General features: G+C 20.7%; 1 protein-coding gene across 1 annotated transcript in view; it reads left to right on the top strand.

Moving 5' to 3' along the window:
• Positions 1-22630, top strand: part of LOC122506240 (collagen alpha-1(XVIII) chain) — a 260714-nt gene that overhangs the window by 12820 nt on the left and 225264 nt on the right. The window contains exons 3-4 of the mRNA XM_043618315.1: positions 12538-12803; positions 16934-17209. Of these exons, the coding sequence (XP_043474250.1) occupies positions 12538-12803; positions 16934-17209 (542 nt within the window). The remainder of the gene's footprint in view (positions 1-12537; positions 12804-16933; positions 17210-22630) is intronic.

The raw sequence follows: 22630 nt of genomic DNA, 5'->3' as shown, positions 1-22630 counted from the left end.
GAATTTTGAAAAGGATTCATATTAAAATCTTTAAAAATCTGATTATTTCATACTTTTAAAACTAAAAATTCAGTAGAATTATTTTTTTTAAGGTTTAATATTTTCATAAATAATAAAAAATTTTATAGGGATTCAATTATTTTCGTAAATATTAAAAGTCATTGCAGAATTTCAATTATTTACAATTTATTTTCATAAATTACAAAACTCATCGAAGAATTTCAATTTTTTTTTAATACAATTTTAATCAAATTCCTCGAAAAATGTAATTATTCTTAAAAATTTTATTGACATTCGTCAAAAAATTCAATTATTCGATAAATTATTTATCTTTATATTTAAATAAGTGGAATCTCGTAAAATTTTCTAATAGAAAAAAAATTTTTCAATAAAATTCTTGGCAAAATTTCATTTATTTAAAAAAAAAAGATTGTTGATAAAATTCGACGCGAGCATTTAATTATTTTCATAAATAATAAAAATTTCACAGAAATTAAATTATTTACGAATTTTTTTTATAAATTTCTTCACAATAATTCCAGTATCTCCATAAATAATAAAAATTTTTACAGATTTAATTATTTTTATAAATATTAAAAATTTCACAGAAATTAAATTATTTACGATTTTTTTTATAAATTTCTTCACAATAATTCCAGTATCTCCATAAATAATAAAAAATTTTACAGATTCAATTATTTTCATAAATAATAAAATGTTATACATGGAATTCAATTATTTTCATAAATAACAAAACTCATCGAAGAATTTGAATTTTTTTTTAATATAATTTTAATCAAACTCCTCAAAAAATGTAATTATTCTTAAAAATTTTATTAAAATTAGTCAAAAAATTCTATCATTTAAAAATTTATAGTTAAAATTCTTTATGAAAATTCAATTATTCAATAGATTATTTATCTTTGTATTTAAATAATTGGAATCTCTTTGAATTTTCTAATAGAAATTGATTTAAAAATTAATTTCAGTTAAAATTTTAGAATTGAATATTATAAGCATAATAGCGTGAATTTTTAGAAATAATTGAATTTTGAAAAGGTTTTCAACTGTTTCCAATTATTTATTCAAAATCTAACTTTTTTTATACTTTTAACCAGCAATCCTGTAGAATCAATTTTTTTTAAAAAGTTTCTAATATATATTTAATTGAAGAATTTACAAATAATTTAAATTTTGTAAAATTGAATTGTAAATAAATGAATTTGAAAATTCTCAAAGATCTTTTTCAAAAATTATTAAAAATAATGCATTTATATAGAAAAATTTTAGTTAAAAACACAAAAAAAAAATTTAATTTTGGAAAAGTTACAAATTATTGCAGAATTTCAATTATTTTCAAGAGAAAGAAATAAAGAATATTCTTCTCAAAAATTAAAAATTTTAAAAAATAATAAAATTCTTCTTAGGGATTTAATTATTTTCGCAAATAATAAAACTTATGGCAGAATTTTAATTATTTTTAATACAGTTTTTATCGGATTTCTAAAAAAAAATGTAATTATTCTTGAAAATTTTATTAAAATTCGTCGAAAGAATTCAATTATTTAAAAATTTGTTGATGAAATTCTTTATTGAAATTGAGTTTCAAGAAACATTCAATTAGTTAATAAATTATTTATTTTTGTATTTAAATAATTGAATTCTAGTAGAATTTTCTAATAACAATTGATTTAAAATTGAATTTCAATTAAAATTTTAGATAATAATTGAATATTAAAAGCAATAAAGCGTGAATTTTTAGAAATAATTAAATTTTGAAATTAATTTGATTGAAAAAGTTTAATTAAATTTTTTTTACATTCGATCACTCCGAGTCGAAGACTCGTAGTTATCGATATCTTCATGTTTTATAGTTAGGAAAAATTTAATTTATAATTTTAAGTAAAATGTTCTCTTATTTGACTCGGACTGGTCAGTAATTGATCCGTAATTTTTTATTTTCGGTCCTTAAAGTCAATATTTTTCTTTCAATTTCTCCGCTTATAGTCCGAAGCCTGTATAAGATTTTAAATTTAAGAAAAACATTTAAAAAAAATAAATTTTATTACTAGAATCCTTTTAGTGAATTGTATTTTAATCGAGTTTTACAAACTCCCTTTTTTAATACAGAAAAGTACTTTAGTGAGATATTGATTTTTTTTACAAAGAATTTGTTTCATCTTCGCATCTATTCGTTAAATTGAAGTTGAAGCATTTTGAAATTATTTACCAAATTTTGTTCCCAAAGTATATACAAAGGATTCATTTACTCCCCTGCTGAATTTCAACGTGAAGAAGTGAAGAAAGAATTTCTCCTTAAGTCTCTGTTGTGTATATGAAAGACAGGAAACCCTCATGTGCTTTGATTCTAAGTGCATTAAATTGCAACTAGAGCAATTAATTTTGTTGTTTCACAAAGTCCCGTGTAAATTAGACGTACGGGCCAACTAACTTGTACCTATCAATTAACTTAACTTTTTCTGTAAATAAAACTTTCTTGTTTACTCCAAAATGTTATATATATATACTCCCCGTTATATGCGGGAAGGTTTTTTTTAGATTCGATTTTTTTTTTTATTTATTTTCGGCTTGTCTCTTTTTTTCGAGACAATGATAATTATTGTCTATCTTTTTTCTTATTTTTTTCTTTATTTTTGATTTTTTCTTTTTTTTATATTTAATAATTATTTATCATTGTCTATACATGGTTTTTCTTCTTTTTTTCTTTATTTTCTATTTCTTCGATTTTTTCTTTCTTTTATGTTTCTTAGTTTCTTTTTTTCTCTTTTGTATTTATGTTTTTTCTTTCTTTTTTCTATTCCTTCGTTTTTTCTTTCCCTTTTTCTATTTCTTCTTTTTTTCCTTTGAATTTTGATGAAAAAATTCAACTGATATCTATAGGAATAAGTTTCTGGAACGCTTCTTGAATTTTTAAAGTAGGTATTCTCGTGTTGAATTATGTTCAGTTTTGCAGATTGGCAAATTTTCCTTTAAATGTAGTAACGTGAAATATTTTCGCTGCGAAGAAAAAAAATTAAATGGTCTTCTGTTAATAAATGTGTAATCCGAAATGAAATCGTAAAATTTCGTTTAAAGACAAATGTTTCTATTCTTTACATAAAGTCTTTAATATCGTCTATTATAATTATTATTAATTACATAATATAATATAATATTAATTATATAATATTATTATTGTGAAAGATGTTTATTGTTTTTTTAAAAATCAATTTATATTTATTCAAAAAATATCCAAAATATCCAATCTAAAAAAAAATATAACATCTTTAAATAAATATTATTATTATTATTATATTAATTATAATATATAATAATATAAATATTATAATTATTATTGCAATGTTTAATTGAAATATTTATAAAGTAAAGAATAATTTTTTCGTTTTGTAAAAAGTCAGTGAATTTTTCACCTTTGATTAAAATATTTTTAAGAAACAAACAAAAAAACTAGTTTTCTTTTTCTTAAAGAAAAATTACTACGCGTGTAAATAAAATTATGAGGTAAATATTTTATTAAATAAAAATATAAAAATAATGGAAGAATATTGTAAGTGAAAGTTTAGAATAAATATTGACAAATTAATATTATAGAGAAATGAGTAAAATAATAAAAAAAAAAACTTGAAAAAAAGCAGTTTCGAATTTTTTTTTTTTTTTTTTTTGAAAAAAGTAAAAAAAGAGAGAAGTTGACCCGTGTCATAAAGCAGGTAGTGACTGTAGCAACGATCCAGGAATTATCCGTTAGTCTGGGAGCTGGTGCCATCTGTCCCTTTATCTCTGAACTTAATTTCGCCAGATTAAAATTTAAATCCTCTAAAATTGTTTTCTTGATTATTATTTAGTTTACAAACTTGAAATTTGATGGGATTATGGAATTAAAGTGACAATTAGGGAAAGTATTTAGAGATTACTATTTTATCGATTGATACAAATATAAACTTGCGGATAAAAATCACCTGTTGAGGGAAATTAAATTTTTTATTTTTATAAAAAATGCATTAGCTGAAATAATTTATTTGAAATAATTATCGCTTTGGTAATGTTTTCCTAAATCAACGATTTAGGATAAAAAAAATTCTTTTATTTATGTTATAAAATTAAATTAAACTAAATTTTTTTTATTTGAAAAATTATATGATTTTTAATTATTTGAAAATAAGGAAAGAAATTTACATGAAGAAAAAAATTGAAAAGGAAAGTTTCTTAATTAAGAACAAATAAAAATGTTCTTTGTCATTCTCTGTACTTTACTTTATTTTTATTTTGAATGAATTTATTTTTATTTATTAATTGATGATTTGTAAAGATTTTATTTATTTTGAAAAAAAAGAAATTTTTATTCGAAATGAAGAAAGAATTTCTTAACTGAAGAGAAGAAATAAAAATGTCTTTCTTAATTTTCTAGAGATGGAGAATTTTATTTTGAATTTGAAACATTGAGATTTTTATTTATTTTGAAATAAAGAAAGAAATTACAGAAAATTGTGAAATAAAATTTTTAAAAAATGGATTAAAAGAATTAGCGACGCGATGCTTTTATCCTTTTAAGGATCAAAATAATCCATCAAAGGATTAATTTTTCAAAATGGTTAACGAATTGATTTGGTTTTGATTTAGAGACAAAAGTCTCTAAGATTTTTAGATAAAGAAAGAAATTTTTATTTGTTTTGAAATAAAGAAAAAAGGAAATAAAATTTTCTAATTTTGATTTATTTTAAAATAAAGAAAGAGATTTTTATTTACTTTGACGAAAAAGATTTTATTTTCCTAATTTTATGAATAAATTATTGGAAAATTTTCCAATTTAGAAAAATAATTCTATTTTACAGTTGACAATTAAAAGCGTTTGTTCTTGTTTTTTTTTTTTTAGATAAAGTAGTAAAATTTTGTAATTTCCATACGCATAAAATCGATATTTGGTTATAAACTTTGAGTGTATATTCTACATAGAAATCGAATCACTATTGATGTCATGATGTCTTCAGTGTTTCCGATTGAGAATCGAATCTGGCTTTCGGAAATTGGGGAAATGTAACGGTTTTCCGGAATACGCTCTCTTTTTCGTTTCATAGAATGCTTTGGGAAAACTCTCTGATAAAATATTGGGATTATTTATTTTTTTTTTTTGCTTTCTTTTTTTCGTCTTCTTTTTTTTTGTTTGTTTCTATATATGTTTCCTATGTTCCAATGGAAAATCACTCGTGAGATGTGCACACGTGTGCTACACTCTAAGTATTTTGAGAAATCCGCTTTCATCTCGATTCCTTTTAGGCTTTCAAGTGTCCTGGATAAATACATATAAATAGGTCTTGTCAAACTATGAAAAATTTACAACCCTTGTTACTAAAAGCATGCTTCATATACATTCGCGAATACAAGAAAGTATTTTGGAATAAATTTTTGCTTTTTTTTGCTTTTAAATCCAAAAGAAAGCGTTGTTGCGTTTGAAGAAAAAGAAAACAATTTTTTTTTTTTTTTTTGAGAAAGGAAAAGAATTTGTTTTATTCCAGGGAAATTTTTTCTAACCACAGAGATGACAGTGATTTTTTCATTAAGTAAAAAAGGGGATTTTAATTTCCAAAAAAGGAAATTTTGAAATTAATTTTATTATTATTACCGTTTTTCTAAGAATTTCAAATTGAGACAAAAAACGAATCAAAAGCGTTGCGAAGCAACGTTTTTGATTCGTTTTTTGTCTCAATTTGATTTTACTTTTTTTTTTTTTTTGAGAAAGGAAAAGAATTTGTTTTATTCCAGGGAAATTTTTTCTAACCACAGAGATGACAGTGATTTTTTCATTAAGTAAAAAAGGGGATTTTAATTTCCAAAAAAGGAAATTTTGAAATTAATTTTATTATTATTACCGTTTTTCTAAGAATTTCAAATTGAGACAAAAAACGAATCAAAAGCGTTGCGAAGCAACGTTTTTGATTCGTTTTTTGTCTCAATTTGATTTTACTTTAATTTGATTGAGAAAAGACGAAAAGTTCCTAAATTGTAAGATATAATTTGGAGAATTTTAGAGAAATTACAAATGATTGCAGTAATTCAATTATTTTCAAAAGTAATAAAATTCTAAGCAGAAATTCAAATATGTTTAAAAATTTTTTTAAATTCTCGTCAAATTTTCAATAATTTTTAAAGATAATTAAATTCTTCTCTGAAATTTAATTATTTTCAAAAATTTTAATAAAATTCTTTGGAAAATTTCAATTATTTTCAAAAATTTTAATAAAATTCTTTGGAAAATTTTAATTATTTTCCAAAATTTTCCTCAGTTCAATAATTTTTAATATTTACTATTTGAATAAAATTTTCCAAAAGAATTCAATTATTTAAAAAAAATTTAATAAAATTCTACGCAAACCTTTAATTATTTTCATAAAATAATAAAAATTTTAAAGGAATTCAATTATTTACAAATTTTTTATACATTTCTTAGCAATCATTAAATAAATAATAAAATAAAATAAATATTAAAATAATAAAATAAATAATAAAATTTTTACAGAGATTTATTTTCGTAAATAATAACATTCTTTATAGAAATTCAATTATTTTCATAAATAATAAAACTCATTGCAGAATTTCATTTATTTTTAATACAATTTTAATCAAATTCCTCGAAAAATGTAATTATTCTTAAAAATTTATAATTTTTTTATTTATAAAAGTCTTTATGAGTATTCAAGTTTAAGAAACATGCAATTATTCAATAAATTATTTTTTTTGTATTTAAATAATTGAATTTTAGAAGAATTTTCTAATTAAAATTTATTTAAAAATGGATTTCAGTTAAAATTTTAGATTATTTTTTTTTTAAGTTTAATATTTACATAAATAATAAAAAATTTTATAGGGATTCAATTATTTTCATAAATATTAAAACCCATGTAGAATTTCAAATATTTACAATTTTTTTTTATAAATTTCTTCGCAATAATTCAATTATTTTTATAAATTACAGAACTCATCGAAAAATTTCAATTATTTTGAATACAATTTTAATCGAATTCCTCAAAAAAAGGAAATATTCTTAAAAATGTTATTAAAATTCGTCAAAAATTATATCATTTAAAAATTTCTGAATTAAATTTTTTATGAAAATTCAATTATTCAATAAATTATTTATCTTTATTTTATACATATTTAAATAATTGGAATCTTCGCAAACCTTTAATTATTTTCATCAAATAATAAAAATTTCACAGTAATTCAATTATTTACAAATTTTGTATACCTAATTTTCTTAGCAATGCTTCAATTATTTTCATAAATAATAAAATTTTTACAGGGATTCAATTATTTTTGTGAATAATAAATTTTTTTTTAGGAATTCAATTATTTTCATAAATAATAAAACTCATAGCAGAATTTAAATTATTCAATTATAAGCGAATTTGTCGAAAAATGTAATTATTTTTAAAAATGTTAAAATTGGTCAAAAGAATTCAATTATTTAAAAATTTATTCATGAAAAGAAACATGCAAATATTCAAATAATTGTTTTTTTGTATTTAAATGATTGAATTTTAGTAGAATTTTCTAATGAAAATTGATTTAAAAATGGATTTCAGTTCAAATTTTAGATTATAATTGAATATTATAATTATAGCTGGAATTTTTAGAAATAATTAAATTTTGAAAAAGTTTCAAATTAAAATCTTTGAAAATCTGAATTTTTCTTATTTTTAACTAATAATTTTGTGGAATTAATTTTTTTTAAAAAGTTTAATTGCGGATATATTTTTGGAAATTTTTTGAAGTTTTTAGTTTCTAATATATTTTTAATTGAAGAATTTACGAATAATTGAAATTTTGTAAAATTGAATTGTATACAAATGAATTGAATTTTAAAATTAACATTTTTGATAAATTTTAATTAAATTTTTTTTATGTTCGAGCTCTGATAAACATGAAATATTATTAAAAATAATAATTGAAGCTTGGAAATATTTTTGTTTGAAAATATTGTTATTTGAAAATATTGCTATTGACAAATATTTGTGTTCGAAAATATTGCTATTGACAAATATTTCAGTTTGAAAATATTGCTATTGACAAATATTTTTGTTCGGAAATATTGCTATTGACAAATGTTTATTATAATAAAACTTTTCTTTTAAGGAACTAAATTAATGTTTAAATTAGGTTAATATAAATTCTTGTTATCTCAACTAAAATTTGTACTTGAACAGTAAATATTGATTATCGAATATGTTTGCTTTTGTTGGAAAACCCTACGTGTATCAAATGTCACTAGTCCACATGATACATTGCCCCCAGGTAAACAGATGAAAGCCACAAGATCAATTATTCTTCATGAAATAACAAAACTTAGGTTACAAATAAATTTTTTTTTCTCCACCATCTTTTTGTATGAACTTTTGACCTAATAACCATTTTTGAAAATTTTAATAATTAAAACGGAAATAATTTTTATTTTATAAAATTTGAAGTTGAACTCTTAATTTCACATCTATATTTTCGCATGGAGTCGAATAATATTTTATGAAATTTTAATATAGAGAGTGGTTATAAATTATTTCTTTCAATAATGATAAAATTTTAATTTATTTTTGAAATTTATACTATTTTATTGTTTACTGTTTTTTATAGTTTTTATTTTATAGTTTACTATTTTATACACCAAGAGAAAAAGTTTATTTGAATCAAATAATTATAATTTATTTATGTCAAATAAAAGTATATTTTTCTCAGAGCCAACTAAATTTTTTATTTGTTCTAAAATAAAAATTTTATTCGACGCAATGAAAATTTTTATTTTAATGCAAATAAAATTTATTTGAAACAAATAAAAAGACTCTGAGTCAAATATATTTTTTTCTGGTTGTACTATTTTTTGGTTTACCATTTTTGGTTTACCATTTTTGGTTTACTATTTTTGATTTACTATTTTATAATTTACTATTTTACATACCCATAGAAATGAAATAAAAAAAGAATGTTCATAATTTAGATCTTGTTGCTAGAAATGTATGGCATTTAATTTATGATGCGGTGAATACTTGAATGAGGGGGGAACATTAACAAATTGTTAAATTGTAGGCAAATTAGAATAGTAAAGTAATATCGCGTATTGACGTAAATGTAGCTATGAATACGATGCAATCGCTGGTGGTCGTTTTACCGCCAGTAACTTTGTCGCATAACACGAAGGTATTATATCACGTTTAATTATCACGAGATAGAATTTAAAGTGTATATTGTGTTCGCTTTAGAAATTAAACTTCCCGTTAAATAAACTTTTTTCTTTTAATTCACCTCAAAATATTCATTTACAAATTGTTGAATTTTTTTTTCTTCGCCCTTTTAAACTCCATATGACGATTCTGATGAAACTGAATAAAATAATTTTTTTCTGTGGAAATAAATTTTAATATTACCTATTAAAAAGAAATAATTTTTGATTGTACCTATAATGTTTCAAAACGGTTTGAACAAATATTTTTAACGCTTTTTATTATTATATGTAATAAATTACAATAATTAATTGTAATATTTCAAAGTGCTAGAGGAAACAATTTTGATAAAATTTTTTTTATATATAATAAATTCTGAATAAAAAATTGATACCTAATATTTAATTTTTAATTATAATGTTTAAAAATGAGGAAACAATTTTGATAGTGAATATTTTTTTCTTAATTGATTTGATATCAGAAGAGAAGGAGAGAGAGAGAGAAAGAGAGTAAATTGCGGGAGGTATGGGATTTTTAAATTGTACCGCGGAAATTATATAGATTTAAAATGACCAATTATGTTTTTACAATACCCGAGAACGTAGACTAATTTCCTTATCAGCAAGTTTGATATTACTTGAACCACCCGGGGCCCATTTCACAAAGCTTGAAGGCTAATATACTTGATTTATATCCTGCAAGCTCCTTTATCTAAAAACTTGCTTGACGTATATAAAATTACTTTTTTTTTCAACCCCACCAACTAGTTTGTCCCATAGAATGCATAAGTAATTGAATTTAATTTTATAAACCAGAGGATAATTGAATTTAATTTCCACACTATTATAGCCCTCGAGTTTTAAATATTTAAATTTTGTTTTTATTTTCGAATAATTAACTTGGAGTTTTCTTTTATATTTCTATTAGTAATTTTAAACTCTTAAAGCCAGAATATGGTCAATTTGCGTCAAAATTTCAATTATCTTTATAAATAATAAAATTCTACTGCAAAATTCAATTATTTTTTAAAAAATTGGAATAAAATTCTTGTCAAAATTTCAATTATTTTAAAAAAAAATCCTCAATTCAATGATTTTCAATATTTACTATTTTCATAAAATTTTCCAAACGAATTTAATTATTTAAAATTTTAAACAAAATTTTGATGAAATTCTACGCAAACATTTAATTATTTTCATAAATAATAAACATTTCACAGGAATTCAATTATTTACGAATTTTTTTTTTATAAATTTCTTCACAATAATTCCATTATCTCCATAAATAATAAAATTTTTTATAAAGATTCAATTATTTTCATAATAAATAATAAAATTTTATATAAAGAATTCAATTACTTTCATAAATAATAAAACTCATCGCAGAATTTCAATTATTTTTAATACAATTTTAATGGAATCGAAATTATTCTTAAACATATTATTTAGATTCGTCGAGAGAATTCAATAATTAGACAATTTGTTGATAAAATTCTTTATGAGAATGTAATTTTAAGAAACATTCAATTATTCAATAAATAATTTATGTTTGTAATTAAATAATTGAAATTTTGTAGAATTTTATAAATTCTAATAAAAATTGACTTAAAAATGAATTTCAGTTAAAATTTTAAATAATAATTGAATTTTAAAAGCAAATCGTGAATTTATAGAAATAATTGAATTTTTAAAAGATTTTAAATTAAAATCTTTGAATTTTTTGAGATCTTTGGAATCTCAGATTTTCAATTATTTACATTTCTTTTTATAAATTTCTTCGCAATTATTCAATTATTTTCGTAAGTAATACAATTTTTACAGGGATTCAATTATTTTCGTAAATAATAAAATTCTTTTTGGGAATTCAATTATTTTTATAAATAATAAAATTCATTGCAGAATTTCATTTATTTTTAATACAATTTTAATCGACTTTCTCGAAAAATGCAATTATTCTTAAAAATTTATATTTTATTAATAAAATTCTTTATTAGAATTCAATTTTAAGAAACATGCAATTATTCAATAAAATATTTTTTTTGTATTTAAATAATTGAATTCTAGTAGAATAATCTAATAAACATTGATTTAAAAATGGAATTCAGTTCAAATTTTAGATTATAATAGAATATTTAAAGCATTAGAGTGTGAATTTTTAGAAATAATTGAATTTTGGAAAAGTTTACAATTAAAATCTTTGAAAATCAGAATTCTTCTTATTTTTAAAACTACCAATTCTGTAGAATTATTTTTTTTAAAAGTTTAATATTTTCATAAATAATAAAAAATTTTAAAGGGATTCAATTATTTTTGTAAATATTACTTATTGTAGAATTTCAATTATTTACAATCTTTTTGATAAATTTCTTCGCAATAATTCAATTATTTTCATAAATTACAAAACTCATCGAAGAATTTTTCGAAAAATGTAATTATTCTTAAAAATTTTATTAAAATTCGTCAAAGAACTCTATCATTTAAAAATTTCTTACTAAAATTTCTTTATGGGAATTGAATTTCAGGAAACATTTAATTATTCAATAAATTATTTAATTTATTGAATTTAATTTATTTAATTTAAATAATTGGAATCTCGTAGAATTTTCTAATAAAAATTGATTTAAAAATTAATTTCAGTTAAAATTTTAGACAATAATTGAATATTATTAGCATTATAGCGTGAATTTTTAGAAATAATTGAATTTTGAAAAAGTTTCCTATTATTTCCAATTATTTATTCATAATATTTTTAAATATATAATTATTTTATACTTTTAACTAGCAATTCTGTGGAATCAATTCTTTTTAAAAAACTTTAATTATTGATATTTTAAAAGAAATTATTTGAAGTTTTTATTTTCTAATATTATAATATATTTAATTGCAGAATTTCCGATCTCTCGAAATTTTGTAAAATTAAAGTGTAAACAAATGGATTTTGAAAATTCTCAAAGAACTTTTTCTGAAATTATTAAAAATAATTGAATTAAAGATGAATTTTAATTAAAAATTCTAGAAAATAATAATCGAATTGAAAGGATGATAATAATTTTGTAAAAGTTACAATAACAATATTCTTATAATGATTTTATCACTGGGTTATAGATATATTAAAATAACTCGAAGTTAATTATACTCAAAAGTAAATGAATAAATGTTCTTGAATATTTAATTTATTGAATGTAATAATCTAATATAATTTGATTCAATTTAATTTAAATTTAAACACTTAATTATGATAATACTAATGAATAATCTGATAATAATTGAATGAAATGTAAATAAAAATTGTTTTTCATTTTCTTTTTTTTCAGAATTGGTACATGACTTGCTTCAAGCATCTGTCTCAGTTCTCGATGACAGATTTCAATATTTCGAGGAGGGCTTGGACGGTTTTCCAGCCTTCGGATTTCGTCCTGGTTCCGAAGTCAAGCAACCATACAGAATTTACCTTCCTGAGAAACTTCCGGCCGAATTCACATTGGTTGCGACTTTTAAGCCCAAGTCAACTAGGCCAAGTTATCTTTTTGCAGTTCTCAATCCCTTCGATACTGTCGTTCAGCTTGGCATACGTATTTCGGTGAGTAAAACTTTCTTTTTCTACAAAAAAAAGCGAAAAAAAATTCATCCTTGTCGCTTTTAGATTGAAAAAATTTAATTAATACAAAAAAAAATTTAACTAGTTTAATTTAATGAATAAAAAATAAAAATCGTCTTCTTTATAATTAATGAAAAATTATATTCTTTTAAAAAAAGATAATTTCTTTCTAAAAAAAAGATTTCGATTTTTTATTTATGGAAAAAAAAGCAAAGTGCCAAAGTATAAAGTTTTTCTATTTTTTATGTTACACGTATATAGTTGGAACTCGCATGAAATTCACGCTTTAAAAAAAAAGAAAGGAAATACTAATAAAAAATAGTCGTTTGTGTAAATTTTAACTTTTTTTTTCGAAATTGATGTTGAGAACATCGTCTCAGTTTATCTCTATTTCACTTCAACGCCTTCAACGAATTCTCGCGTTTGCTAACTTTGTTTACGCCTCGTTCGAACGTGTTTGGAACTAGAAATGCTTTTTGAAACACCCTTATGCAAAGGCGAACTTTACCTGCGAAGCCTTTATAGTTTCCCACGTGAGCATAGAGAGAGAGAGAGAGTGAGAGAGTGAGAGAGTGAAATTTCAGAGTTCGTCAGAATTCAATTCTTCGATTGTACAGTGACGTGATTAAAGTCAATCCACCATTGCCTATATTTATATAAAGTCTCTATTCACAAACCTTTAATAGCTTTTCAAATTTCAATCTAAATTGAAAGTCGTTAAAAAAATATCTTTCATGAAACTCAACAAAAAGTGTTTTTTTAGATTATTTTTTTATTTTAATATTTTCCTTTTCTCTTTTATTTATTAAAAAAAAAAATAAAAGGTAGAAGATAAATATTGAAAATTAACTATAAAAAACTTTGTATTTTTTCATTCATTCTGTCCGTAGTTTGAAGTTAGTTTCTGTGTATGCTTTTGTTTTTTTTTCTTTAAAAAATATTTTTTGATAAATCGAAAATATTTAGGTATTTTTTCATGATTTATAATAGAATAATATTAGAAATTAGAAAATTGAAAAAAAATTATGATTAACAAATGCTAAATATACTCATTTTGTTTATTAAATGCTTTTTTCTATAACAAATTTCCTTTGACTGATCAAAATTATGCAAATTTTTCTCCTTTTTATTTATAAAAAATGGACAATTGTGAATTGTTGAAATTTACAATTGTTTTAATAAAATTCAAAGTTTTTTTTTTAAAATAAAGGAAAAAAATGTTTATAAATTCTATTTGTCAATATTACAAATTTTAATTGAAAATAAAATTGAAATTTTTTGTAAAATTTTTTGAAAATAAAGGAAAAAATTTTACTGAGAAAAATGTTCTGTTACATTTATTTACGAATTTCTTTAATTGTAAAATTATTCGAAAACATCAATAACTTCTGTTTTAAATAAATATTTAATTATTATTATTTCTCTATAAAAATTAAGATTTTCAAAAATTTTTAATTCAAACCTTTTTTTAAATTAAACAACTTATAAAAATATAATTATAAAACATGAAGATAATTAATTATTGAATAATTTAATGTGTCTGAAAATTTAATTTTTATAAAGAATTTTATTAACAAATTTGTAAATATTTGAATTCTTTTGACGAATATTAATAAGAGATTCGATTAAAATTGTCTTAAAAGTATTTGAAATTCTGCGATGAGTTTTATTACTTATAAAAATAATTGAATTATTGCGAAGAAATTTATAAAAAAGATTGTAAAAAATTGAGTCCTGTGACATTTTTAATATTTATGAAAATAATCAAATGTATTTTTATTAAAATAGTAGATATTGAAAATTATTGAAATGAGGACAGTTTTTAAAAATAATTCAATTTTGAAGAAGAATTTTATTATTTATAAATATAAAATATTCATCTACAATTTCTGAAAATTCGAGACGCATCTCTTTCAAAATTCAATTAATTTTAAATTATTGAAGTAAAATTATTCATTAAATAATTTATAAGAAATAATTTTATGATAGTTTTTTAAGAATTAAGTTTAAAGAAAAAAAACTAGTTGTGATGAATTACTAATTAAAAGTATTAAAAATACAGATTTTCAAAGATTTAAATCTGAAACCTTTTTAAAATTCAATTATTCTTCAATATTGCTATTATTTCTGAATTCTCCAAAATTCAATTATTTTTTTAGTGTTTTTAACTAAAATTCTTTTCTAAATAAATTTTTTTTAAAAAATTTTAGAAATTTCTTCTCTAAATCAATTATTTCTAATAATTTTTGACAAAGTTGATTAAGAATCAAATTATTCAAAGAATAAAAAAAGTTCATCTAAATTAATTCTGAAATATACTTGTTTAAAATTCAATTTTTTTCAATTATTCGGAAATTCTTTGATTAAATATATGTTAAAAAATTAAAAATTCGAATAATTTAAAAGAAAAATATTATATATTTTCAAAGATATTAATTTGAAACCTTATCAAAATTCAATTACTTCTAAAAATTGCTATTATTTCTAACTTCTGCAACATTCAATTATTGTTTAGAGAATTTTTCCCTAAATTTCTTCTCTGAATCAATGCTTTTTAATAATTTTCAGAAAATTCTTCTCTGAATCAATTATTTTTAATAATATTCAGAGAATTCGCTTTTCTAAATCAACTATTTTTAATAATTAATTAAAAAAATTTAACTAACTTCAAAAAAATTTGAATTAAGGTTTTTCAAAAAACTAAGTTCAACAAAATTTCTAATTTAATTCAGTAAAAATTTAAATTTTTAAAAATTTTAAATTGAAATCTTTTGAAATTCAATTATTAATAAAAATTGTCAATGTGACTCTTACAAAATTCAATTTTCTTTTATAATTTTTATGTAAAATTATTTATCAAATAATTTATAAGTAATAATTTTTCAATTGTTTTACAAGAATTCAATTCTTTAAAATAAATTCAATTTTATATTCTACAAAGTTAAAATATTGTCAGAAATAACAAATTTAAGTTTTCTTTGATTTTTTTGTGATTTCAAATTTTATTAGTCAAACAAAATGAAACAACATTCAATTATTGTTTAGAGAATTTTTTTCTAAATTTCTTCTCTGAATCAATTCTTTTTAATAATTTTCAGAAAATTCTTCTCTTAATCAATTATTTTTAACAATATTCAGAGAATTCTTTTTTAAATCAATTATTTTTAATAATTAAGTGTAAATATTAAATAGATTCAATTAACTTAAAAATAATTTGAATTCAAAATTCAAATGTTCTAAAATTTCAAATTGAAATCTATTGAAATTAAATTATTAATAGAAATTGTCAATGTAACCCTCATAAAATTCAATTATTTTTCAAATTTTTATGTAAAATTATTTATTTAATAATTTGTAAGTAATAATTTTACAATTTTTTTTCAAGAATTCAATTTAAATAAATTCAATGTTATATTCTGCAAAGTTCAAATATTGTCAGAAATAACAAATTTAAGTTTTCTTTAATTTTTTTGTGATTTCAATGTTTATTAGCCAAACAAAATTTAATTTAAAAATATATAATTCTTTTCAATATTTGATAATTTATTTTAAAAAAGTGAGTAAGAAGTTAGCCGCGCGCGAATTGTTGCTAGTGTTTTTTTTTTTTGTTAATCATAGGCCTCGGACTCACGTGACAATTTTTTTTAACACAAAACTGCTTAGCTACAATTTTTTATAAAAATTGTGATTCTGAAATAGGTAGAAATTTTGCAAATTTTGTCCGGAAATTTAAAAAATCAGAAAAATAAATTTGGACCATTTCTCAATCACAATTTTTTAACTAACCTTCCGTTTTTTTCGTAATGAATAAAAAAATATTTGCAAATAATTACAAGTATTGAATTCTAAATGAAACTTTATAGTTGAGGATGTTTTTGATGAAGCAATAAACTAATGAGATAAGCTAACGTCTTTCATTAATATTGTGTGTGTGTATACAACGGATTTCAAAGTTGGTAACAGTGACAATGAAATCAAGCCCCTTATCATAGAGAATCACCCTAATGATTAATCTCAAGGGTAGTTAACTCCTTGTCATCAATTATGTAAACTTGTCTCCATTACATTAAAACCCAAACTACCCAGCTTGAATAACAACGCTTTGTCTTTAGGATGGACCAGCATCCAATCAAAATGTGTCCCTCGTCTACACAAATTCAGATGAACACTCACATTCCGAAGATATCGTTAAGTTTACTGTGCCAAAATTAACGAAGAAATGGTCGAAAATTGTCATCAAAGTAACAACAACCGACATCACACTCTATCTCAATTGTCATGAATTGGGGAATAAAAAAGTCATCAGGATACCGCAGGAATTGGTTTTCGACACTGCAAGCACACTCTACATTGCCCAGGCTGGACCGCATATCCAGGGAAAATACGATGTGAGTCTTTTTATATTTTTATTTCCTCTAAATTTTGACATCAAACGTTTCAATTATCTTTAGGTAAAAATAAATTTTTAGTTAAATTTCTTTTTATTTAATGATAATATATTATTTTTTTGCAATTTCCACTAAAATTGAAAACTGGAATTTCAGTTTTATGTTACATTTTTTAAATAATATTTCGAATTTTTTTCCGAAGTTTACCAGAGTCTAAGGAATTTAGATTAAAATATTGAAAGAAATATAAAGTTTCTATATTCTGGAAAAATTAATAGTTTTTTAATGATAGAAATACTAATTTGAGGCATTTTTTTCAAAAACAAAAAAATGGAATGAAGTTCGTAATTTTTTAAATTTGGGATAAATTAATATATATTTAAAGTTTGTAATAGAATAATTTAATTATTTTAATTGTTAATTTCATTGTTTTTAGTTTAAGTGGAAGTTGCGTTGAATAATAATAATTTTTTATTAATATTTCTCGAACGAGTCTCGTTGATTTCCGCATATAATTGTGGAATCTTTAAAGAAAATTGTTCGAGTGAAAAGTGAAATGAGAGTAGAAGAAAAATAGCACTCTTCGCACTCGTGTCTACTAAAACCTACTATTTACTTCTTTTTCTACGATTTTCAGTAGGAAATTTAAATACTTTATTTTGAATTGTGCCACTAAAAAAATACTTTTTTTTTAAAGTATTTTGGAGAATTTGCACAACTTTAAACCCGTTAATAGTTAAAAATGTTAAAATAAAAAAACATTTACATTCTTCGAAATGATCATATAAATTTAGAAAACACCAATTCACTTTGCTTCATTAATATAAAGAAAAATAATTTAATTTTAGAAAAATTTACAATTCAAATTATTATCAGGATAAGGAAAGAAATTAACATTCTCTCTGTAAATCAGGGAAACGCGTTATCAAATTTTTTTTGATAACCCTGAATAAAATAAGATACTTTTTTAATTTTTTACAAAATCGACTAAAACAAGCTTTTTTAGTCGTCAAATTTAATTTTTCGATAGCTACTTATTTTTTTACTTATTTTTATTTTTTACTACTTATTTTCAGTCTTGAAGCCACATTTTTCTACTTATTTTTAATTAATTAACAAGGTTGCCACATGTCAGGGAAAGCATTTTTAGTTACTTTTTAGAACTTTATTAAAAGTGATGTAAAAAAAAATTAAATTTTTAGAATTCATAAGAAAATTCTGAATTTTTGTATCTATAGAAAGCTTTGAAAATACTGAAAAGCATTAATTCAGGGTTGCCACAAGTCAGGAAATACAGAAAAAAGAAAAAAAAAGTAGAATTGGTCAGGGAAATCAGGGAAAAGTTAGAGAATTTTATTAATAGTAATGGAAAAAAATTTAATTTTTCGAATTCATAAGAAAAATCTTAATTTTTGTGTATAGAAATCTTTAAAAATATTAAAAAGAATTAATTTGTTCTTAAATTTCATTTTGTTTGGCTAATAAAATTTGAAATCACTAAAAAATCAAAGAAAACTTAAATTTGTTATTTCTGATAATATTTTAACTTTGCAGAATATAAAATTGAATTTATTTAATAGAATTGAATTCTTGAAAAACAATTGTAAAATTATTACTTATGTATTGTTTAATAAATAATTTTACTGAAAAATTATGAAAAATAATTTAATTTTGTAAGAGTTACATTGACAATTTTTATTAATAATTGAATTTCAAAAGATTGCAATTTGAAATTTTAAAAAATTTGAATTTTTACTGAATTCAATTAGAAATTTTGTTAAACTTAGTTTTTTAAAAAAACTTTAATTCAAATACTTTTGAAGTTAGCTGAATTTTTTAAATTAATTATTAAAAATAGTTGATTTAGAAAAAATTTTCTGAATATTATTAAAAATAATTGATTTAGAGAAGAATTTTCTAAAAATTATTAAAAAGAATTAATTCAGAGAAGAATTTCAGGGAAAAATTCCTATAAAAAATAGTTGAATTTTAAACAAGTGTATTTCAAAATTAATTTAGGTGAACTTTCTTTATTCATTGAATAATTGGATTCTTAAAGAACTTTGTCAAAAATTATTAAAAATAATTAATTTAGACTTTAGAGAAAAATTGTAGTTAAAAGTTTCAGAAAATTAAACTGAAATCATGAATTTATTATTTTATTAATTATTAGTGCTAATTTTCATATTAATAATTATTCTTAATTAATTATTAATTTATTTTTTATTTATTTTTTATTTATTTTTTATTTAATTTTTATTTATTTAGTATAAACGGGCTTACAAAAGTTAATAATGAATAATTTAATTAATTATTAATTACTAATTAATTACTATTGTTTATAATAATTTTGAAGAAGTTACAGTAACAATTTTAATTTTATTAATTATCAAATTTCAAAAGGAAGTTCAAAATTTTTGAACATCTAATCATTTTTAGAGTGAATCAAAATATTTTTTAGATTCAGGAAAAAAGTAAAAATTCTGTTTGAAAATCAGGGAAAAACAAAACTAAATTTTTGTGGCAACCTAAAGTTAAACCTGAAATTGTCATTTACTTGCTTTTTGGTAAAAGAATTTTGTCTTTCTGTCCTTTAAGGTTAGAAAGAAAAAATTCTTTTAAAAAAAGCAAGTAAATTAAAGGCACACTTGAATATCGAATGGAGTGGGGAGTTTTTTTTTCTTTCCCCATTTGAATGTATAGGGAAAAGAGCGGTAAAAAAATAGAAGAAAAAAAATAGTTGATCGGAAGTTAACAACGATGAGGGTTCGAAAGTCGAAAACCTTTATTTCGTAGTTGGACGAGCAGGAATTGACCTACACGTTGAATGCTTTGCAACTGGCATTTGCCAGAGGGCAGGAAACGCGATTTGGTAGAAACTTAATTCGGAGGCAACCCAGTCTCGAGTTTTCGCGGAACTCCATTACCGAAACGAACCGCTGACGATTGCATTTCCTTTCTGGGAGGGTAATATATGTACAAGGCAAAATCACGTACAATATGCTGACACATGTATTAAATTTGAATACAAAACTTTTTCTTTTTTTTTTTCTTTTTGAATTTATAATTCATCCCCTTTTTTTCCTTTGTAGAAAATAAAATTTCCCTTTTTATGAATTTTGATAAAAGTTTAAATTAAATCCAGGTAACTATTTACACACTGTAGATATAAAAGTAGTTTATTTTCTTTTTTATATATATTTAGAATATTTCTTTTTTTTCTGCGGGAATAAAGTTTAAAAGAATTTTCTCTTTTTTATATTGAATAGACGATTTTTGATGTTGACAATTAAAATTATATGAAGCTCAGCATATTTTTATGAGCATGTAACAATTTTTATTGGCTTTTAGAAAACGCGTTAAACTCGGCTTCAATGAATCTATAAAATCATTATTACGCTAGTCGAAAATTTATGATCTTTTATGGAAACGTAAATTTTACACTTTCAATTATTTATTGAAAATAATTGCTGACTAATATTTTAATGGAGCATTTTACTAAATTCTAAAAAACGAGCAAAATTGAATTATTAAAAATATTTCTACGGAGAAGTTTTATTTTTCCATGATAAAAATATTTTAACGATTTGTGAAAAATTATTTTATGATTATTTTTTTTATTGTAATTTGTTTATAAATTTGCAGATAAATATAAAGAGAAAAAAATTGCAACAAACAGGGCAATAAAATATTACTTATTATTTTCGAAGTAAATTTTATAAAAATTACTAAAAAGGTAGTTTCTCTGAATTAGGAAAAAAATTTGTTTAAAATTTAATTAAAATAATTAAAAGTAATCCTACATGTAATTATCAAAAAATTTGAAAATAATAAATTGAATGAATTTCGAGAATTTTGTCAACATTTTTTTCAATAATTAAATTCTTTCGAGTAAATGTAATTAAAATTGTATTGAAAATAATTTAATTCTTGGTAAGATTTTTATTAAAATTCTTCAAAATAATTGAATTGTTTTGAAGAATTTATTTCAATTTTCTTGCAAATAATGGAGTTTTTAAAAAATAATTTTTCCTGAAAATTTCTTTTAAGTTTTTAAAATAATCGTTTTTATTATTAATTGTAATTAATAATTTTCCTATTAACTTATATTAAAATTATTCATAGAAAATTAAATTCTTTTAAACAATTTTATTTTAATAGAGTTTTTGTAAATAATTACATTTTTTTTAAATTTCATTAAATTTCGTAAAATTAATATAATTAAAAAAAAATTTATTTGATAATTTTGAAGAGAATTGAAATTTACAAAGAATTTTATTAAAAACTTTTGAGAATAATTGAATTGTTTAGAAAAATTTTATTACAATTTTTAAAAATCATTTAACCTGTTAGGAAAATTGTATTAAAAATTTAAAATTATCTTTAATATAATTGAATTTTTTACTAGAAATTTTATTAAAATTGTATTGAAAATAATAGAATTTCGCAGAAGAATTTTATTATTTACAAAAATAATTGAATTCTTGCCAAGAATTTTCCAATTTATATAAATAATTGAATTTTTATTAAAACTCTTAAAAAATAATTGAATTTAAATAATATTTTTAAAAATAATTGTATTCTTTCAAAAATTTAATTAAAATTGTATTGAATATTTTCAATAAATATTTTCATTGTTGAGTTCCTTTGAAACATTTTATTATTTATAAAAATATTTTAATCTTGTGAAGAATTTTCCTATTTATAAAAATAATTAAATTCTTGCTGAGGATTTTACAATTCATAAAAATAATGTCATTTTAAGAAATTCGGTTTTTCGAATTTTTGATAATTTTTAATAATTTTTGATTTTTTACCAAAAAGTGGAGACTATTAAATAAGTAAAGTGTTTTTGAAGAGCACAAAAATAATGAAGCTAAATGCCATAGAAAAGGAGAAAAAATGTTGAATTTTAAAAAATTCGGTTTTTCGAATTTTTGAAAAATTTTGATAATTTTAGATTTTTTACCAAAGGGTGGAGACTATTAAATAAGTAAAGTGTTTTTGAAGAGCACAAAAATAATGAAGCTAAATGCCATAAAAAAGAAGAAAAAATGTTGAATTTTAAGAAATTCGGATTTTTGAATTTTTTATAATTTTTAATAATTTTTTATTTTTGCTAAAGGGTGGAGACTATTCAAATAGTAATATTTTCCTATCGAAATAGCTAATGGTAACTAATTATTATTTTTTTCTGTTCGAATTAAATTCCCGGCTATTTCTTGATTTTCCAGATTGGTAGAAACACTGTTAAATGGATTGGGAGAAACTAAAACCCGTCGAAGACGGGTACGACAGCTAGTAATAATAATAATAATTAAATTTTAAATAGTAATTCAATTACTAGTTACTAGTAATTAATTAAAATTAGTATTTGAATACTATTTACTAGTAATTTATTATTAGTAACAATTAAATTTA

The sequence above is a fragment of the Leptopilina heterotoma genome, unplaced genomic scaffold (assembly GCF_015476425.1).
Source record: "Leptopilina heterotoma isolate Lh14 unplaced genomic scaffold, ASM1547642v1 Lhet_4, whole genome shotgun sequence".
NCBI lineage: Eukaryota > Metazoa > Arthropoda > Insecta > Hymenoptera > Figitidae > Leptopilina > Leptopilina heterotoma.
The sequence above is the reverse complement of the archived record's forward strand: the minus strand, read 5'-3'. Positions and strand labels throughout refer to the sequence as shown.